The following is a 21,549-nucleotide window of genomic DNA, read 5'->3' on the forward strand; positions in this document are numbered from 1 at the left end:
GCTTGGGGAGCCCATCTGGACGGCCTACGCACTCAAGGGATGTGGTCAGCAGAGGACCGTCGCTGCCACATCAACGTGCTAGAGCTTCGGGCCATCTATCTCGCAGCTGTAGCTTTCCAACATCTGCTCCACGACCGAGTGGTTCTCATCCGAACCGACAACCAGGTAGCAATGTACTACGTAAACAAACAAGGGGGAACAGGGTCTTGGTCCCTTTGTCGGGAAGCCCTGCGCCTCTGGAAATGGGCAATCTCCAACAACACCTTCCTTCGAGCGGTGTACATACAAGGAGAACAAAACTGTCTGGCGGACAGACTCAGCCGCCTCCTCCAGCCACATGAGTGGTCACTGCACTCTCAGATCCTACGACAGGTGTTCGAAAAGTGGGGGACGCCTCAAATAGATATATTCGCATCCCCCCACAACCACAAGCTGCCTCTCTTCTGCTCCCGGATGTACTCCCCAGACCGGCTCGAGGCCGACGCCTTCCTCCTCGACTGGGAGGGAAGGTTTCTGTACGCGTTTCCGCCGTTTCCGCTGATCCTGCGGACGCTGGTCCACCTGAAAACGGTGCAAGCCACCCTGATCCTGATTGCTCCTCGCTGGCCACGCCAGCCTTGGTTTTCCCTTCTACTTCAACTCAGTGTCAGAGATCCACTACCTCTGCCTCGGTTTCCCTCTCTACTATCACAGGGTCAGGGTTCGCTGTTACATCCCAATCTTCAATCTCTTCATCTGAATGCTTGGTTTCTTTCCCCCTGACTTCTCTCCCCGTGTCTCAATCAGTCAAGAAGATATTGGAGGCCTCTAGAAAGACCTCGACGAGAACCTGCTACTCCCAAAAGTGGACCAGATTCTCAGCCTGGTGCTCCTCTCACAGCCAGGACCCGGTATCGATTCCTGTCCCCCTGGTCCTTGACTATTTACTTCAATTATCTCACTCTGGCCTAAAGACCAACTCCATTCGAGTACACCTCAGTGCGATTGCGGCCTTTCATCAGCCCCTGGAAGGGAAAGCCCTCTCGCTCCATCCCTTAGTCTCTCGCTTCATGAAGGGTCTTCTGAATGTCCACCCTCCTCTCAAACCTCCTCCGGTGGTTTGGGACCTTAACGTGGTTCTGGCTCAACTAATGAAACCCCCATTTGAGCCCCTAGACAAATGCCATCCAAAATTCCTCACTTGGAAGGTGATTTTCCTGCTTGCGCTCACTTCCGCTCGGCGGGTTAGTGAGCTACAGGCTCTGGTAGCGGACCCACCCTTCACTGTATTCCATCATGACAAGGTGGTACTCCGCACTCATCCAAAGTTCTTGCCTAAAGTAGTGTCTGATTTCCATCTCAATCAGTCCATTGTCTTACCTGTGTTTTTCCTCAAGCCCCACTCACCCTGGAGAGGTGGCGCTCCACACTCTTGACTGCAAGAGAGCTTTGGCCTTTTACCTCCAACGCACTCAACCACACCGGAAAGTCCCTCAATTGTTTTTGTCCTTTGACCCAAACCGGCTAGGTCATCCAGTTTCCAAGCGCACCTTGTCCAACTGGTTGGCCGATTGCATCTCCTTTTGCTACGCTCAGGCTGGTCTCGCGCTGCATGGTCGAGTAACGGGACACAAGGTCCGAGCGATGGCAGCCTCCGTTGCATTCCTTAGGTCCACACCTATTGAGGAAATCTGCAAGGCTGCCACGTGGTCTTCGGTTCATACTTTCACCTCCCACTACTGTCTGGACTCACTGTCCAGGAACGATGGCCGGTTCGGCCAATCGGTTTTGCGAAATCTATTTGCTTAAATTGCCAACTTCCCTCCATCCCTTTTCAGTTAGCTTGGAGGTCACCCACATGTGAGAATATCATGCCTGCTTGTCCTGGGATAAAGCACAGTTACTTACCGTAACAGGTGTTATCCAGGGACAGCAGGCATATATTCTCACAACCCGCCCACCTCCCCGAGGTTGGCTTCTTTGCTAGTTAAGTGAACTGGAGACCACGAGGGGATGCGCCCCCTAGTGGAGCAGGAAGGCACGCATGCGTGGAGCAGCAGAGCAAACTTAAATCTTCAATCAAGTTTGCTTGAAAATGCTTCCGCATCGGGGCTCCGTGGATGATGTCACCCACATGTGAGAATATATGCCTGCTGTCCCTGGATAACACCTGTTACGGTAAGTAACTGTGCTTTATGGGAGCAGGGTCTGAGGTGGAGATTGGGTGGTGTCTGGCCTGCAACGTAACCTGTGTTTTAGATTTCGGCCCCTATCAAATTTCCATCCAGCCTGATTCACTTGCCTCTCCTGCGATCCGCTTCAAATCCGTGTATGCAAATGAGGTGAAATGCATGCAAATTGGACAGCGACCCAATTCACTACCCAAAATTTCGGATCCGACTGGGCTGGCCGCTCAACCCAAGAAGCGACCCAAAAAACATCTTTTCGACTCTCCAGCTCCATAGAAGCCCTGCTCTGCCCCATGTCTCCTGCCTGCTCGCCGCAATCTTCCAGCCCTTCTTTATGTTCTGAGCTCCTACTCTCTGCCGCCTTCCCTGCAGTGTGAGTCTGCGGGTTTAAAACGGTGCTGCACGCTGCAGTGCAACCCCGCTTTAAACCCGTGGGCTCGCACAGAAGGCAGCAGAGAGCAGGAGAGTCTGGGGAGCAAGATTGCCTGGAAGGGTCCAGGAGAGCCACCGCACCCGACCGGTCCACCCATAGTCGGGCTGGGTCGGGCCGGCCAGACCCACCCCCCTCCTTCCCCCCCCCCCCCGTACCTTTAAAATGGGAGCAGGAGGGGTGCCCGGTCCCTCCTGCTCCATAGGCCGACTAACCCCCCTCCTCCCCAGCCGGGCCACGGCCCACCCCCGACACAAAGTTGGGAACAGCAGGGGTGCTCGGTCCCTCCTGCTCCTAGGCCTCCCACCCCCCGGCCCAGCCCTGGTCGGCCCAGGCAGTTGGGCCCAGCCCATCCACCCACCCCGGTACCGTTATAATTGTTAGGAGCAGGATGGGTGCCCGGTCCCTCCTGCTCCTTTGAGGCAGGCTCCCATCTTCTGGAGCAGGAGGGGTGCCCGGACCCTCCTCTGCTCCTACACCGATTAAAATCTTCAGGAGGAGGAGGAAAGTCCTCCTCCTCACCAGCCAGCTGCCGCCCCAATAGCGGCCTTAGGCCCCGCCCCAGCGCATCATATGATGCACGGGGAGAGGCCTAAAGCACTGATTGGCTGAGGCGCCTCAGGCTCCTCCCTTTGGAGGGGCCAGAGCACCTCAGCCAATCAAGGACTTTCTTAGGAAGGAGTCTAGGGAAGTCCCTGATTGGCCATTGTTTTGGGGTGGGAGGCCTAGGAGCAGGAGGGATCGAGCACCCCTCCTGCTCCCAACTTTGGTGTCAGAGGGGGCCATGCCGGGTCAAGGGGGGGATTGCCGCGCTGCTTTTTTTTTTCTTTTCAGTTTTAACATTAATGGCAGGAGGGAGTTGACATCCCTCCTAATTTTTTCTCCAGGGGGGGGGGGCGCGGCACAGCAGGACAGGCAGGAGAGATCGCACCCTGGGGGGTATTGGGCAGATCTCTTTTGCCTGCTCCCGGACTCTTGCTCTCTGCCGCTGTTTCCCGCAGTGCAGGCCCGCTTTAAAACCATGGGCTTGCACTGCAGAGAACAGCAGCAGAGAGCAGGCAAGAGAGATCTGGGCTGGGCTGAGCCCTGACATCAGTGACAGGAGGCTGCTTCTCCTGTCACTACTGTCAAGGTGTGCGCATGAGCGCTGGCCGTGGGTAGGGGATGTGCTAACGATCGTCTCCATTTGCATGCAGGCCTTTACTGAATCAGTCGGCCGGCATGCAATAGGAAACGAATCATGCACTGTTTGGAGGTTTAGTGAATCCTGCTCAATGTGATTGAGTTTGACACCCCTGCCTTAGGGCAAAGGGTTCCGTTCCTGGCAGTGAGAGTAGGGGGGAGGGGACAAAGCCTTGTGTTGTTCTTATGGTGCCACCTTGTGGTCATTGAGAGCGTGGCACCAAAAGGACTGCAGTTTTGGGGGAAAATGTATGAAATTGAGGATCTAGTTCTGGAGACTGAATTGAAGAGGATTCAGAAGAGAAATCTTTTAAGAAGGATCTCTAATTTGGTAGGTAATAAATTTTGTTAATTGGAGGAATACAGTTTGATAATTGTTGTAAAAGTATTATTGTGTTAAAATTTTCTTCCCTGTATTCAATGTAACAAGAATTAATTCTTGTAAAATAAGATTGTATAATTATAAATAAAAAAAAAAAAAGGATCTCTAATGAGAGCCAGATGGGAAGGAATTGGGAAGAGAGAGATTTCAGTGGAAAGATGCTTCTAGAGTGTCAGATGGGAAAGGATTTAGGAGAGAGGCCCCATAAGATTATGGTTTAATTGTGATTTGGCAATTTGTATAATATACAGCATATTTCAATCATATATTCCCCACTCCCTTGTCTTTCAGGAATGTGCTGCCTCATGAGAGCAAGACTACAGGTGTCCTTATGACCTTCTTTCTGGCCTTGGGACTTTCATGTGGAGCTGGCCTCTCCTTCCTCTTCAAAGCCCTCTTATAGCCACTGAGAGCCAGGCTTCTTCTCTCCTACCACAAAATCTGGCACAACACTCCACTTGTCTTCCCTGAAACCTACACAGATCCTAGAGCTGGACCCCTTTCTGAAAGGGGATAAAGTAAACTTTTCTGGAGATGAGGGAGACTATAAAACTGAGAATACCGTGTTTTGAAGGGTAGGCAAATTGCCTTTTTCCATGCTGCATGATCCACTCTCCTTTGCCAGGAAACCTGATAGGGTTGAATTCCATAAACTAGTCAAACTGGGGTGCAGGTTTCTGAGAGGCTCTGAATACATAATGTACATTTTAATGCTATTTTGTTAGGAAACTTGAAGTAAGTGTGTGTATTGATGATGTGCAGAGGCATTATCCCCCTTCCCTTTACAAGGCAGCTAAATCCTCTGTGCAAGAGTGCCTGAATATTTGACTGCAATTGGATGTGTAGGGACAGGGTCTGTCCTTGTGTGAGTAAATACATGCATGTTGGCGGGTGTGTGAAAGTGTATATGTACGTATGTCTGGGAGGATAAGGGGCATGTGTTTGTGCGTGTAGAGGAGGATGTGTGTCTAGGTATTTGTTTTTGTACATTTGAGCTTACTTCCATTAGAAAGCTTACTGATTAAAAACAAATACAGCTTTGAAGTCGGCCATCAGAAAAAGGAGAGATTCTTATTGTAGAGGGACCTCACTGCACTTATCAAATAATGTAAACTTTCCCTCTTCCATTCTCCCTTTCGGTGAGTCCGGCGATGTCTCATATTTGTTTATGTATGTATATCTGTCTTCCCACCTCCAAATTTTTACTGTCTAAATCGCTTAGATTTACATTGTTTTATATTTGCAGGATGTCAAATAAACTGACCTGAACTTTTTATGCTGCAGTTTAAATCACTTCCATTGTGCCTGAATCTATGCTGCCTCCGGGACTATGAACTAGTCTGTCAGAAAACAGCCATACGCTGCACCTCCCCTCCTGGAGCATGTTGGTGAACTGCTGTGCAACAGCTGCCCTCCAAGTGGTCACTATTCTTTTAAAAAATACCAAGTTAAATAAACCCTTTCATTTGATCTTCTGGTTTCCTCCTGCTCTTTTATACTTCGAGCGCAGATGAAACCAGAGTCAGGATCTAAGCCTAGGAGGAGCCTTCATTCACAATTACCTGGGGATTTGGCCTCTAGAGCATCCCTCCCCCCCCCACACACAAACACTTTTAGCAGCTGATGGTTCTGGGCTAGGGACTGACAATAAGCTTGTTCCAGAACCAGCAGTAATGAGCCTTGAATTCTGCCACTAGGTGGCATCCTTAAGTAATAAAAACTCCCAATGCACAGAAGACCCAGCTAGAATATTGAATTGGAGGCTTCCCGTGTTTAAGAAATATAGAAAGTGACAATATAATTTATCCCAGGACAAGCAGGCAGCCTATTCTCAACATGTGGGGTGATGTCATCCACGGAGCCCGGATGAAGACAGCTTCGCAAGCAGACTTGCTTGTAGAACTTTAGAAAGTTCGTGACTGCAACATTGCACATGCGCGACTGCCTTCCCACCCAGTGCAGGGCGTGCGTCTCCTCAGTTCTCAGTTTTTCGCGGAGCCGAGAAGCCTTGATTTCGGTGCTCTGTGCTAGACTCAGTTCTAAACTTCATGCCTTCTCTCACCGCGGCTCGTATTTTGTTATTTTTCAGGGTTGCTGTGTATTTCGCGCGTTTTCATTTAAAAAAAAAAAAAAAAGACTTTAATTTTATTTCTTTTGTCACGGGGCCTGCTTTGCGGCCTCCGCTTGCAGGTTTTGATTTTGCTGAGGCCATCTTTCCATCTATGTCCAGACCAGTCACAGGCTTCAAGAAGTGTAGCTGTTGCTAGCAAACGATCTCCCTCACTGACCCATATAGGTAGTGTATTCAGTGTTTGAGACCTGACCATCGTCCGGAGTCATGTACTTGCTGTGCTACCTTTCAACCTCGAGCCCGCAAGCGTCATCAAGTTCAGGTGGTGGTATGGATTCCCTTGCCCCGGTCTTGACCTCGAATCCAGTTAAGCTTCTCACAGGGGTTCCGCCTTCTACCTCGGCCTCGACCTTAATCAAACCCTCCTTGTTCGGCGGGTCCTCGTCCAAATCTGCTAAGTCTTCTCCTGACGAGACGCCTCGCTGCCTCCCTCAGGTCGGGTGCCAGCAGTGGTTATTAAGCTGCCTAAGAAGCATGTCTCCAAGTCGAAGAGTCGTTCTTCCTCGGAGACTATTGCTGCTCACTGGAGTCACATTTGGAGACTCTGATCCAGACCATTTTGGATCATCATTTGGGCAATATCCTTGCCAAACATACTCCTGCCTCGACTCTGCTTCCTGCAGTCTAGCCTGAGTACTCAGCAGTAACACCTGGAATCGAGTCCTTGGCTGGGCCTCGAGCTGAATCTCCTCACTCTATACAAGGAGTCGAGTCCTTGGGAGTGCCTCGAGAGGATTCCACACTCTGTAAGCAAGGAGTCGAATCTTTGCAAGTGTCTCGTCTGGAGCATAATCACGCTATTCAAGTCGAGTCCTTGTCAGTGCCTCGAGATCCCTCGCCATCAGGAGCTCAATCTCTTGTGGTGTCTCGATCTCCAGCCCTCGTTCCTCGCATAAGGCATCGCCCTTCCCGAGGCATAGGGCAAAGACTCCTCGACTTTCTTCTCAGCGAGACCTGCCTGGTTCGAGGCACTGTTCTCCACATCAGTCAAGGCATCCATCGAGGCACAGATCCTCTTGAGACATACCTCGAGGCTATTCGAGGCTTTCTACTCCGAAGTTGAGGATGCCACCTCCATCTGCTTCTCCTGCGAGGGATTTTTCTCCCAGTGAGTCGTCTATACCTGCATATTCAGGTCTCAGTTGTGAGTACAACAGGAAAGCTTCGCCCTCGTTCTCTGCTTTTCGAGGCGCTTCAAGGTCACCTTCCCCTCGAGGTCAGCCTACCTTGGAACAGATATCCTTTTCTTCTTTCCTACATCAAATGAGTAAGGAACTCAATATTAATTTGGACTCTGATTCCAAATATACTACTGAGTATTTAGAAGAAATGGGTATGTCTCGACTTCCTGCAGTCTCTTAAAATACCCATCAATAGACTTCTTTCTCAAACTTTCAAGAGGAACTTTGAAACACCTTATTATCCCAGGACAAGCAGGCAGCATATTCTTAACACATGGGTGACGTCACTGACGGAGCCCCGGTACGGACACTTTTTACTAGAAAGTTCTAGTTGGCCGCACTGCGCATGCGCGAGTGCCTTCCCGCCCGACGGAGAGCGTGGTCCCCAGTTTCTTCATTTCCGCGGAGCGAAGAAGACGCATGTTTTTTCAACGGCCGTTGAAAACGAGTTTCCTGCCTTCCCGCTCGCGTAAATTTTTTCGGTTTTTATTCTCTTTCATTTTAGATTCCTTATTTTTCCTTTAAAAAAAAAAAAAAAAACCTCTCGAGTTTTCTGTATTTCTGGCCGGCCCCGGCGGGGCCTGTTGCCACCATACATTGCGGAGGCCGTGTTTCCCTTCATGCCTCCTCAACCGGGCTTTAAGAAGTGCCAGCGGTGTGCACGCCCGATCTCTCTCACCGACCCGCACAATTGGTGCCTGCAGGGCTTGGGTCCAGAGCATCGGGCTGACACCTGCACCCGCTGTGCTACGCTTAAGCGCACTTTAAAAAATAGGCAGATCCAGCAAAATATTCTGTTCGGTACCGGATCTGCCATGGAACCTGCTGCGACGTCGACGGCACCTCAAAAGTCAGCACCGACTACGTCGACACCACCGGATCCTTCTTCGGGGTCGCTGGGCCCAGGTAAGCCGGCTAAGAAGCCTTCCACTTCTCTAGAATGCCCTCCTGCCACGGTCGCGACGCCGACCCTTACGGCACCGCACCGACCCCGTAAACGCTCCACTCCGATATCGGTGAGTGCCTCTGTCGTCAGGTGCTTCTTCATCACTCCATCCCAGCCCGAGAGATGATGGTCCTCCTGGGCCACATGGCCTCGACGGTCCATGTGCTTCCTCTGGCGCGACTCCACCTCAGGACACCTCAATGGACTCTTGCCAACCAATGGTCACAGACCACAGATCTTCTTTCTCATCCCATCTCTGTGACATCGTCTCTTCAGCAATCTCTTCAATGGTGGTTGAACTCCTCAAATCTTTCCAGGGGTCTACTCTTTCATCTACCCCCTCATTCCATGATCATAACCACAGATGCCTCCCCCTATGCGTGGGGAGCTCACCTGGGAGATCTTCACACCCAGGGACTCTGGACCCCTCAGGAGCGTCAACATCACATCAATTTCCTGGAACTCAGAGCCATGTTCTATGCTCTCAAGGCCTTCCAGCACCTTCTCTACCCTCAGGTTCTGCTCCTGTGCACAGACAACCAAGTCGCCATATATTACATAAACAAGCAAGGCGGCACCGGATCTCCCCTCCTCTGTCAGGAGGCCATCCGCATCTGGACTTGGGCCACGGCCCACAGTCTCTTCCTCAAGGCTGTCTATATCCAGGGCGAACAGAACTCCCTGGCCGACAATCTCAGCCGCATCCTTCAACCTCACGAGTGGACTCTGGATCCTCCCACACTCCGCTCCATCTTTGCTCACTGGGGCACTCCTCAGGTGGACCTCTTTGCAGCTCCTCACAACCATCAGCTGCCCCAGTTCTGTTCCAGACTCTTCTCTCCTCATCGTCTGGGCCCGGATGCATTCCTGCTCGACTGGACGGATCGGTTTCTCTATGCCTTTCCTCCACTGCCTCTGATGTTGCAGACGTTATCCAAACTCCGCAGGGACAGAGCCACCATGATTCTCATCGCTCCTCGGTGGCCTCGCCAACACTGGTTCTCCCTCCTGCTCCAGCTCAGCTCCAGGGAGCCCATTCCTCTTCCTGTGTTTCCTACTCTACTTACGCAGCAGCATCAGTCTCTACTACATCCCAATCTGTCCTTGCTCCACCTGACAGCTTGGTTTCTCTCGGGCTGACCTCTCCAGAGAATCTGTCTCAGCCTGTCCGTCGTATTTTGGATGCCTCTAGGAAACCGGCCACCCTCCAATGTTACCATCAGAAGTGGACCCGGTTCTCCTCTTGGTGTCTACTACATCATCACGATCCCACCTCATTGGCGGTGGAAACTGTACTGGACTATTTGCTCTCTCCCTCCGACGCTGGCCTCAAGTCTACCTCAATCAGAGTCCACCTCAGTGCCATCACTGCGTTTCATGAACCTATCCTCGGAAAACCTCTTACGGCTCATCCCCTGGTTTCCCGGTTCATGAGAGGCCTCTTCAATGTCAAACCACCTCTGAAGCCTCCTCCAGTCGTCTGGGACCTGAATGTGGTTTTATCAGCTCTCATGAAACCTCCGTTTGAGCCTCTTGCCACAACTTCACTCAAATTTCTTACATGGAAGGTGCTTTTCCTCATTGCCATCACCTCTGCCAGGAGGGTTAGTGAGCTACATGCACTGGTTGCCGACCCACCTTTCACTGTTTTTCACCATGACAAGGTGGTTCTGCGTACCCATCCTAAATTCCTTCCCAAGGTGGTCTCGGAATTTCATCTCAACCAGTCCATTGTGTTGCCTGTCTTTTTCCCTAAGCCCCATTCTCACCCTGGGGAACAGGCATTGCACACGCTGGACTGTAAGCGTGCCCTTGCTTACTACCTTGACCGTACCAGGGCTCACTGCTCGTCTCCTCAGCTCTTTTTGTCCTTCGACCCTAACCGTCTGGGTCATCCTGTCTCTAAACGGACGCTTTCCAACTGGCTTGCTGCCTGCATTGCGTTGTTATGCTCGGGCCGGTCTCTCACTGGAAGGTGCTGTCACGGCCCACAGGGTCAGAGCTATGGCTGCTTCTGTGGCTTTCCTCCGTTCCACGCCCATTGAGGAAATCTGCAGGGCTGCCACTTGGTCCTCAGTTCACACGTTCACTACTCACTACTGTCTGGATACCTTCTCCAGACGGGATGGGCACTTCGGCCAATCTGTGTTACACAATTTATTTTCCTAATGGCCAACCATCCCTCCTCCCTCTCTGTTAGCTTGGAGGTCACCCATCTGTTAAGAATATGCTGCCTGCTTGTCCTGGGATAAAGCACAGTTACTTACCGAAACAGGTGTTATCCAGGGACAGCAGGCAGATATTCTTACGTCCCACCCACCTCCCCGGGTTGGCTTCTTAGCTGGCTTATCTTAACTGGGGACCACGCTCTCCTCCGTCGGGCGGGAAGGCACTCGCGAATGCGCGGTGCGGCCAACTAGAACTTTCTAGTAAAAAGTGTCCGTACCGGAGCTCCGTCGGTGACGTCACCCATGTGTTAAGAATATCTGCCTGCTGTCCCTGGATAACACCTGTTACGGTAAGTAACTGTGCTTTCCATTCCTGCTGTATCAAGCAAGCTGGAATCCTGTTACAGAATGGTCCATTGCAAGGGCTTCGAGAAATCTCAGTTATCCCATCAGTCCCTTCTTGTGGAGTTCTTTCTGAAAAGGAACAACCCTTCCAAGGTTTATGCCACTGTCCCCCCTGGAAGAGAAGGCAGGACATGGACAAGTTTGGTCGCCGTTTGTATCAGAATTCTCTGATGGCAACTAGAGTTCTGAATTACAATTTTTATCTTCATTTCTTATTTCAAGCATTTGGTTGACACACTGCCTGCATATTTCAAGTATGTTCCTCAACACCGTCTTGCAGGTTTTCAGAATACCATTACCACTCTGAATCAACTCCACATGCATCTCCTTCAATATTCCTATGATGCATTTGAGCTTTCCTCGAGGGTCATTGCCTTCTCAGTGGCCATGCGCCGGCTTGCCTGGCTTTGCACTGTTGACATGGACCCTAATCTTCAGGATCGCCTCGTCAACATTCCTTATCAAGGATGTTTGATGACTACATCGAGGAGGCCACTAAGAAGTTGTCTGAACATGAGAAGTCATTACCTTCCATCATTTGTCCTAAGCCTTCCACCTCTAAGTGCTTAAGGCCTCTACCATCTTACCAGCGGCATTTCCCACAGAGGGCAGCTCCTTATACCAGAGCGCCTCCTAAGAAACAACCACAGCAACAAAGGCAGCAGAAACCTCAGACTCCTGCTGTCCCTAAAGCCTCCCAACCTTTTTGACCGTCTAGTACAGAGCATAACCTCCATCGTTCTGCCTCTGTCCTCTCCCCTTCCCATTGGAGGTCGTCTCCATCATTTTTACTATTGCTGGGAGATGATTACATCAGACCTCTGGGTGCTGTCTATCCTCAAGGAAGGATATTCTCTTTGTTTCCTCCAGGTTCCACCAGATCTTCAAGAGAGTATCTTTCCAATCCATCCCAGACCGCCCTTCTTCTTCAGGAAGCTCAAGCTCTGCTTCGTCTCCATGCCATCAAGGAAGTTCCCTTGGAACAGCAGAGCAGGGGTTTTTACTCCCATTACTCCCTGGTTCTGAAGACAATGGGCGATCTGCGCCCCATCTTGGATCTCAGAGCACTCAACAGATTTTTAGTCAAAGAAAAATTCTGCATGTTGTCTCTGGCACCCTTATATCCCTTTCTAGATCAGAACGATTGGTTATGTTCTTTAGATCTCAAAGAGGTTTACACTCACATTCCTATTCATCCAGCCTCTCGACAGTTCCTCGGATTTCGGGTGGGAAATCTGCATTTCCAATACAGAGTGTTACCCTTCTGCCTGGCTTCTTCCCCAAGAGTGTTCACCAAGTGCCTGGTGGTGGTAGCAGCAGCTGTGCGGAGCCATGGTCTACAGGTATTTCCGTATCTGGACGACTGGCTCATCAAAGATTCATCATCTCAGGGAGTTATTGTAGCGACCCAACGGACTATTTAGGTCCTTCAAAATTTGGGGTTCGAGGTCAACTTCCCCAAGTCCCAGCTACAGCCCTCTCAAATGTTGCAGTTCATCGGAGCTGTCCTGGACACTATCCAACTCAGAGCATTCCTTCCTCAGCAACGTCAGGATGCTCTCCTTCGTCTCTGTCACAAAGTGTCTTCTTCACTGCTGACAATTTCAGCAAGACAAATGATGGTTCTACTAGATCACATGGCATCTACCGTTCACGTGACTCCGTTTGCCAGACTTCACCTCAGAATTCCTCAGTGGACCCTGGCATCCCAGTGGGCGCAGGCTTGCGACCCACTCTCTCAACACATCAAAGTGACTCTCTCCGCTGGTGGATGCTCTCTTCCAATCTCTCCAGAGGTTTACTGTTTCAAACACCCCCTCATCAGAAGATCCTCACGACAGATGCCTCGACCTACGTTTGGGGGGTTCGTCTCGATTGTCTCCGTACTCAAGGCCTTTGGTTCAGCAAGGATCATCAGCAATCTTCAATGCTCTCAAAGATTTTCAGCATCTTCTTCACGAGGGGGTAGTCCTTATTCGAACAGACAACCAAGTCGCCATGTATTATGTCAACAGGGAGGAACTGGATCTCTCCCTCTTTGCCAGGAAACTCTGAAGGTTTGGAATTGGGCAATCCTTCACAACACCTTTCTGAAAGCTGTCTACATTCAAGGAGAGAAAAACTGTCTGGCAGACAAATTGAGTCATCTTCTGCAGCCTCACGAATGGACACTCAATTCATCACCTCTCCATCACATTTTTGCTCAGTGGGGAACTCCTCAGATAGATCTCTTTCATCTCCCTACAACAACAAACTGCCTCAGTTTTGCTCCAGGATATACTCTCCTCATCGCCTCGAGGCAGATGCTTTCCTTCTGGAATGGACGACTTTCTCTATGCGTTCCTTCCATTCCGTCTGATTCTCAAGACTCTTGTCAAACTCAAACAAGAGCATGCCACCATGATTCTGATAGCTCCTCGGTGGCCCAGGCAACCTTGGTACTCTCTTCTACTTAAACTCAGTACCAGGGAGCCTCTGCTTCTACCAGTATTTCCCTCTCTGCTTACACAGAATCAAGGGTCTCTGCTTCATCCCAACCTACAGTCTCTACACATGACAGCTTGGTACCTCTCCACTTGCCTGCCTCTCTACAGTTGTCTCAATCTGTACAGGACATTCTAGAGGCTTCCAGAAAGCTTGCCACTAGGCAATATTACCATCAGAAATGGACTAGATTTTCTGCTTGGTGTACCATTCATCACAAGGAGCCGCAATCTACCTCCTTGTCTGCAGTTTTGGATTACCTGTTGCACTTATCTTAATCAGGCCTCAAATCCACATCCATTCAAGTCCATCTCAGTGCAATTGCTGCTTTTCTTCAGCCTGTCGAAGGGAAACCCCTCTCTGCTCATCCTGTGGTTTCCAGATTTATGAAAGGACTTTTCCATGCCAAACCACCTTCCGTGGTTTGGGATCTCAATGTTCTTACTCAATTGATGAAGCCTCCTTTTGAACCAATGGCTTCGTCTCATCTGAAATATCTCACTTGGAAAGTGTTTTTTCTCATTGCTCTCATGTATGCTTGCAGGGTCAGCGAGCTACAAGCTTTAATTGCAGACCCACCTTTCACAGTATTTCATCATGACAAGGTGGTCCTCCATACTCATCCTAAATTCTTACCTAAAGTGGTTTCAGAATTTCATCTCAATCAATCTATTGTACTGCCAGTGTTTTTTCCAAAGCCTCATTCTCATCCTGGAGATTCAGCTCTTCATTCTTTGGACTGTAAGTGTGGTTTGGCTTTCTACTTAAAAAGCACTCAAGCACACAGATATGCTCCTCAACTTTTTGTCTCCTTTGATCCAAACAAGTTGGGACATCCAATCTCCAAGCGTACCATCTCCAACTGGTTAGCTGCTTGCATCTCTTTCTGCTATGCTCAGGCTGGACTGCATCTACAAAGTCGAGTCACAGCCCACAAAGTCAGAGCCATGGTGGCATCAGTAGCTTTCCTTAGATCTACTCCTATTGAGGAAATCTGCAAAGCTGCCACTTGGTCCTCGGTTCATACATTCACTTCACATTATTGTTTGGATTCTTTTTCCAGACAGGATGGCCATTTCGGCCAGGCAGTATTACAAAATTTATTCTCATGAATTGTCAACTCTCCCTCCATCCCATTTTGGTTAGCTTGGAGGTCACCCACATGTTGAGAATAGACTGCCTGCTTGTCCTGGGATAAAGCACAGTTACTTACCGTAACAGGTGTTATCCAGGGACAGCAGGCATATATTCTCACAACCCGCCCACCTCCCCGAGGTTGGCTTCTTTGCTAGTTAAGTGAACTGGAGACCACGAGGGGATGCGCCCCCTAGTGGAGCAGGAAGGCACGCATGCGTGGAGCAGCAGAGCAAACTTAAATCTTCAATCAAGTTTGCTTGAAAATGCTTCCGCATCGGGGCTCCGTGGATGATGTCACCCACATGTGAGAATATATGCCTGCTGTCCCTGGATAACACCTGTTACGGTAAGTAACTGTGCTTTATGGGAGCAGGGTCTGAGGTGGAGATTGGGTGGTGTCTGGCCTGCAACGTAACCTGTGTTTTAGATTTCGGCCCCTATCAAATTTCCATCCAGCCTGATTCACTTGCCTCTCCTGCGATCCGCTTCAAATCCGTGTATGCAAATGAGGTGAAATGCATGCAAATTGGACAGCGACCCAATTCACTACCCAAAATTTCGGATCCGACTGGGCTGGCCGCTCAACCCAAGAAGCGACCCAAAAAACATCTTTTCGACTCTCCAGCTCCATAGAAGCCCTGCTCTGCCCCATGTCTCCTGCCTGCTCGCCGCAATCTTCCAGCCCTTCTTTATGTTCTGAGCTCCTACTCTCTGCCGCCTTCCCTGCAGTGTGAGTCTGCGGGTTTAAAACGGTGCTGCACGCTGCAGTGCAACCCCGCTTTAAACCCGTGGGCTCGCACAGAAGGCAGCAGAGAGCAGGAGAGTCTGGGGAGCAAGATTGCCTGGAAGGGTCCAGGAGAGCCACCGCACCCGACCGGTCCACCCATAGTCGGGCTGGGTCGGGCCGGCCAGACCCCCCCCCCTCCTTCCCCCCCCCCCCCGTACCTTTAAAATGGGAGCAGGAGGGGTGCCCGGTCCCTCCTGCTCCATAGGCCGACTAACCCCCCTCCTCCCCAGCCGGGCCACGGCCCACCCCCGACACAAAGTTGGGAACAGCAGGGGTGCTCGGTCCCTCCTGCTCCTAGGCCTCCCACCCCCCGGCCCAGCCCTGGTCGGCCCAGGCAGTTGGGCCCAGCCCATCCACCCACCCCGGTACCGTTATAATTGTTAGGAGCAGGATGGGTGCCCGGTCCCTCCTGCTCCTTTGAGGCAGGCTCCCATCTTCTGGAGCAGGAGGGGTGCCCGGACCCTCCTCTGCTCCTACACCGATTAAAATCTTCAGGAGGAGGAGGAAAGTCCTCCTCCTCACCAGCCAGCTGCCGCCCCAATAGCGGCCTTAGGCCCCGCCCCAGCGCATCATATGATGCACGGGGAGAGGCCTAAAGCACTGATTGGCTGAGGCGCCTCAGGCTCCTCCCTTTGGAGGGGCCAGAGCACCTCAGCCAATCAAGGACTTTCTTAGGAAGGAGTCTAGGGAAGTCCCTGATTGGCCATTGTTTTGGGGTGGGAGGCCTAGGAGCAGGAGGGATCGAGCACCCCTCCTGCTCCCAACTTTGGTGTCAGAGGGGGCCATGCCGGGTCAAGGGGGGGATTGCCGCGCTGCTTTTTTTTTTCTTTTCAGTTTTAACATTAATGGCAGGAGGGAGTTGACATCCCTCCTAATTTTTTCTCCAGGGGGGGGGGGCGCGGCACAGCAGGACAGGCAGGAGAGATCGCACCCTGGGGGGTATTGGGCAGATCTCTTTTGCCTGCTCCTGGACTCTTGCTCTCTGCCGCTGTTTCCCGCAGTGCAGGCCCGCTTTAAAACCATGGGCTTGCACTGCAGAGAACAGCAGCAGAGAGCAGGCAAGAGAGATCTGGGCTGGGCTGAGCCCTGACATCAGTGACAGGAGGCTGCTTCTCCTGTCACTACTGTCAAGGTGTGCGCATGAGCGCTGGCCGTGGGTAGGGGATGTGCTAACGATCGTCTCCATTTGCATGCAGGCCTTTACTGAATCAGTCGGCCGGCATGCAATAGGAAACGAATCATGCACTGTTTGGAGGTTTAGTGAATCCTGCTCAATGTGATTGAGTTTGACACCCCTGCCTTAGGGCAAAGGGTTCCGTTCCTGGCAGTGAGAGTAGGGGGGAGGGGACAAAGCCTTGTGTTGTTCTTATGGTGCCACCTTGTGGTCATTGAGAGCGTGGCACCAAAAGGACTGCAGTTTTGGGGGAAAATGTATGAAATTGAGGATCTAGTTCTGGAGACTGAATTGAAGAGGATTCAGAAGAGAAATCTTTTAAGAAGGATCTCTAATTTGGTAGGTAATAAATTTTGTTAATTGGAGGAATACAGTTTGATAATTGTTGTAAAAGTATTATTGTGTTAAAATTTTCTTCCCTGTATTCAATGTAACAAGAATTAATTCTTGTAAAATAAGATTGTATAATTATAAATAAAAAAAAAAAAAGGATCTCTAATGAGAGCCAGATGGGAAGGAATTGGGAAGAGAGAGATTTCAGTGGAAAGATGCTTCTAGAGTGTCAGATGGGAAAGGATTTAGGAGAGAGGCCCCATAAGATTATGGTTTAATTGTGATTTGGCAATTTGTATAATATACAGCATATTTCAATCATATATTCCCCACTCCCTTGTCTTTCAGGAATGTGCTGCCTCATGAGAGCAAGACTACAGGTGTCCTTATGACCTTCTTTCTGGCCTTGGGACTTTCATGTGGAGCTGGCCTCTCCTTCCTCTTCAAAGCCCTCTTATAGCCACTGAGAGCCAGGCTTCTTCTCTCCTACCACAAAATCTGGCACAACACTCCACTTGTCTTCCCTGAAACCTACACAGATCCTAGAGCTGGACCCCTTTCTGAAAGGGGATAAAGTAAACTTTTCTGGAGATGAGGGAGACTATAAAACTGAGAATACCGTGTTTTGAAGGGTAGGCAAATTGCCTTTTTCCATGCTGCATGATCCACTCTCCTTTGCCAGGAAACCTGATAGGGTTGAATTCCATAAACTAGTCAAACTGGGGTGCAGGTTTCTGAGAGGCTCTGAATACATAATGTACATTTTAATGCTATTTTGTTAGGAAACTTGAAGTAAGTGTGTGTATTGATGATGTGCAGAGGCATTATCCCCCTTCCCTTTACAAGGCAGCTAAATCCTCTGTGCAAGAGTGCCTGAATATTTGACTGCAATTGGATGTGTAGGGACAGGGTCTGTCCTTGTGTGAGTAAATACATGCATGTTGGCGGGTGTGTGAAAGTGTATATGTACGTATGTCTGGGAGGATAAGGGGCATGTGTTTGTGCGTGTAGAGGAGGATGTGTGTCTAGGTATTTGTTTTTGTACATTTGAGCTTACTTCCATTAGAAAGCTTACTGATTAAAAACAAATACAGCTTTGAAGTCGGCCATCAGAAAAAGGAGAGATTCTTATTGTAGAGGGACCTCACTGCACTTATCAAATAATGTAAACTTTCCCTCTTCCATTCTCCCTTTCGGTGAGTCCGGCGATGTCTCATATTTGTTTATGTATGTATATCTGTCTTCCCACCTCCAAATTTTTACTGTCTAAATCGCTTAGATTTACATTGTTTTATATTTGCAGGATGTCAAATAAACTGACCTGAACTTTTTATGCTGCAGTTTAAATCACTTCCATTGTGCCTGAATCTATGCTGCCTCCGGGACTATGAACTAGTCTGTCAGAAAACAGCCATACGCTGCACCTCCCCTCCTGGAGCATGTTGGTGAACTGCTGTGCAACAGCTGCCCTCCAAGTGGTCACTATTCTTTTAAAAAATACCAAGTTAAATAAACCCTTTCATTTGATCTTCTGGTTTCCTCCTGCTCTTTTATACTTCGAGCGCAGATGAAACCAGAGTCAGGATCTAAGCCTAGGAGGAGCCTTCATTCACAATTACCTGGGGATTTGGCCTCTAGAGCATCCCTCCCCCCCCCACACACAAACACTTTTAGCAGCTGATGGTTCTGGGCTAGGGACTGACAATAAGCTTGTTCCAGAACCAGCAGTAATGAGCCTTGAATTCTGCCACTAGGTGGCATCCTTAAGTAATAAAAACTCCCAATGCACAGAAGACCCAGCTAGAATATTGAATTGGAGGCTTCCCGTGTTTAAGAAATATAGAAAGTGACAATATAATTTATCCCAGGACAAGCAGGCAGCCTATTCTCAACATGTGGGGTGATGTCATCCACGGAGCCCGGATGAAGACAGCTTCGCAAGCAGACTTGCTTGTAGAACTTTAGAAAGTTCGTGACTGCAACATTGCACATGCGCGACTGCCTTCCCACCCAGTGCAGGGCGTGCGTCTCCTCAGTTCTCAGTTTTTCGCGGAGCCGAGAAGCCTTGATTTCGGTGCTCTGTGCTAGACTCAGTTCTAAACTTCATGCCTTCTCTCACCGCGGCTCGTATTTTGTTATTTTTCAGGGTTGCTGTGTATTTCGCGCGTTTTCATTTAAAAAAAAAAAAAAAAGACTTTAATTTTATTTCTTTTGTCACGGGGCCTGCTTTGCGGCCTCCGCTTGCAGGTTTTGATTTTGCTGAGGCCATCTTTCCATCTATGTCCAGACCAGTCACAGGCTTCAAGAAGTGTAGCTGTTGCTAGCAAACGATCTCCCTCACTGACCCATATAGGTAGTGTATTCAGTGTTTGAGACCTGACCATCGTCCGGAGTCATGTACTTGCTGTGCTACCTTTCAACCTCGAGCCCGCAAGCGTCATCAAGTTCAGGTGGTGGTATGGATTCCCTTGCCCCGGTCTTGACCTCGAATCCAGTTAAGCTTCTCACAGGGGTTCCGCCTTCTACCTCGGCCTCGACCTTAATCAAACCCTCCTTGTTCGGCGGGTCCTCGTCCAAATCTGCTAAGTCTTCTCCTGACGAGACGCCTCGCTGCCTCCCTCAGGTCGGGTGCCAGCAGTGGTTATTAAGCTGCCTAAGAAGCATGTCTCCAAGTCGAAGAGTCGTTCTTCCTCGGAGACTATTGCTGCTCACTGGAGTCACATTTGGAGACTCTGATCCAGACCATTTTGGATCATCATTTGGGCAATATCCTTGCCAAACATACTCCTGCCTCGACTCTGCTTCCTGCAGTCTAGCCTGAGTACTCAGCAGTAACACCTGGAATCGAGTCCTTGGCTGGGCCTCGAGCTGAATCTCCTCACTCTATACAAGGAGTCGAGTCCTTGGGAGTGCCTCGAGAGGATTCCACACTCTGTAAGCAAGGAGTCGAATCTTTGCAAGTGTCTCGTCTGGAGCATAATCACGCTATTCAAGTCGAGTCCTTGTCAGTGCCTCGAGATCCCTCGCCATCAGGAGCTCAATCTCTTGTGGTGTCTCGATCTCCAGCCCTCGTTCCTCGCATAAGGCATCGCCCTTCCCGAGGCATAGGGCAAAGACTCCTCGACTTTCTTCTCAGCGAGACCTGCCTGGTTCGAGGCACTGTTCTCCACATCAGTCAAGGCATCCATCGAGGCACAGATCCTCTTGAGACATACCTCGAGGCTATTCGAGGCTTTCTACTCCGAAGTTGAGGATGCCACCTCCATCTGCTTCTCCTGCGAGGGATTTTTCTCCCAGTGAGTCGTCTATACCTGCATATTCAGGTCTCAGTTGTGAGTACAACAGGAAAGCTTCGCCCTCGTTCTCTGCTTTTCGAGGCGCTTCAAGGTCACCTTCCCCTCGAGGTCAGCCTACCTTGGAACAGATATCCTTTTCTTCTTTCCTACATCAAATGAGTAAGGAACTCAATATTAATTTGGACTCTGATTCCAAATATACTACTGAGTATTTAGAAGAAATGGGTATGTCTCGACTTCCTGCAGTCTCTTAAAATACCCATCAATAGACTTCTTTCTCAAACTTTCAAGAGGAACTTTGAAACACCTTATTATCCCAGGACAAGCAGGCAGCATATTCTTAACACATGGGTGACGTCACTGACGGAGCCCCGGTACGGACACTTTTTACTAGAAAGTTCTAGTTGGCCGCACTGCGCATGCGCGAGTGCCTTCCCGCCCGACGGAGAGCGTGGTCCCCAGTTTCTTCATTTCCGCGGAGCGAAGAAGACGCATGTTTTTTCAACGGCCGTTGAAAACGAGTTTCCTGCCTTCCCGCTCGCGTAAATTTTTTCGGTTTTTATTCTCTTTCATTTTAGATTCCTTATTTTTCCTTTAAAAAAAAAAAAAAAAAACCTCTCGAGTTTTCTGTATTTCTGGCCGGCCCCGGCGGGGCCTGTTGCCACCATACATTGCGGAGGCCGTGTTTCCCTTCATGCCTCCTCAACCGGGCTTTAAGAAGTGCCAGCGGTGTGCACGCCCGATCTCTCTCACCGACCCGCACAATTGGTGCCTGCAGGGCTTGGGTCCAGAGCATCGGGCTGACACCTGCACCCGCTGTGCTACGCTTAAGCGCACTTTAAAAAATAGGCAGATCCAGCAAAATATTCTGTTCGGTACCGGATCTGCCATGGAACCTGCTGCGACGTCGACGGCACCTCAAAAGTCAGCACCGACTACGTCGACACCACCGGATCCTTCTTCGGGGTCGCTGGGCCCAGGTAAGCCGGCTAAGAAGCCTTCCACTTCTCTAGAATGCCCTCCTGCCACGGTCGCGACGCCGACCCTTACGGCACCGCACCGACCCCGTAAACGCTCCACTCCGATATCGGTGAGTGCCTCTGTCGTCAGGTGCTTCTTCATCACTCCATCCCAGCCCGAGAGATGATGGTCCTCCTGGGCCACATGGCCTCGACGGTCCATGTGCTTCCTCTGGCGCGACTCCACCTCAGGACACCTCAATGGACTCTTGCCAACCAATGGTCACAGACCACAGATCTTCTTTCTCATCCCATCTCTGTGACATCGTCTCTTCAGCAATCTCTTCAATGGTGGTTGAACTCCTCAAATCTTTCCAGGGGTCTAC

The 21,549-nt window shown here is 50.2% G+C and overlaps 1 protein-coding gene across 9 annotated transcripts in view; it reads left to right on the top strand.

The window, feature by feature from the left end:
* Positions 1 to 18,239, top strand: part of SLC29A2 (solute carrier family 29 member 2) — a 118,936-nt gene extending 100,697 nt beyond the window's left edge. For 8 of the 9 annotated variants that reach the window (XM_033955645.1, XM_033955639.1, XM_033955644.1 and 5 more), the window contains exon 13: positions 4,454 to 5,436. In XM_033955645.1, coding sequence (XP_033811536.1) covers positions 4,454 to 4,565 — 112 coding nt within the window. In that variant the 3' untranslated portion in view covers positions 4,566 to 5,436. Of the gene's footprint in view, positions 1 to 4,453; positions 5,437 to 17,256 lie in introns of those variants that run through there. The other variant, XR_004540402.1, reaches the window with a different exon arrangement.
* The last annotated feature ends 3,310 nt before the right edge of the window (positions 18,240 to 21,549 follow it).

This window comes from Geotrypetes seraphini, chromosome 8 (assembly GCF_902459505.1).
Source record: "Geotrypetes seraphini chromosome 8, aGeoSer1.1, whole genome shotgun sequence".
Taxonomy (NCBI): Eukaryota; Metazoa; Chordata; class Amphibia; order Gymnophiona; family Dermophiidae; genus Geotrypetes; species Geotrypetes seraphini.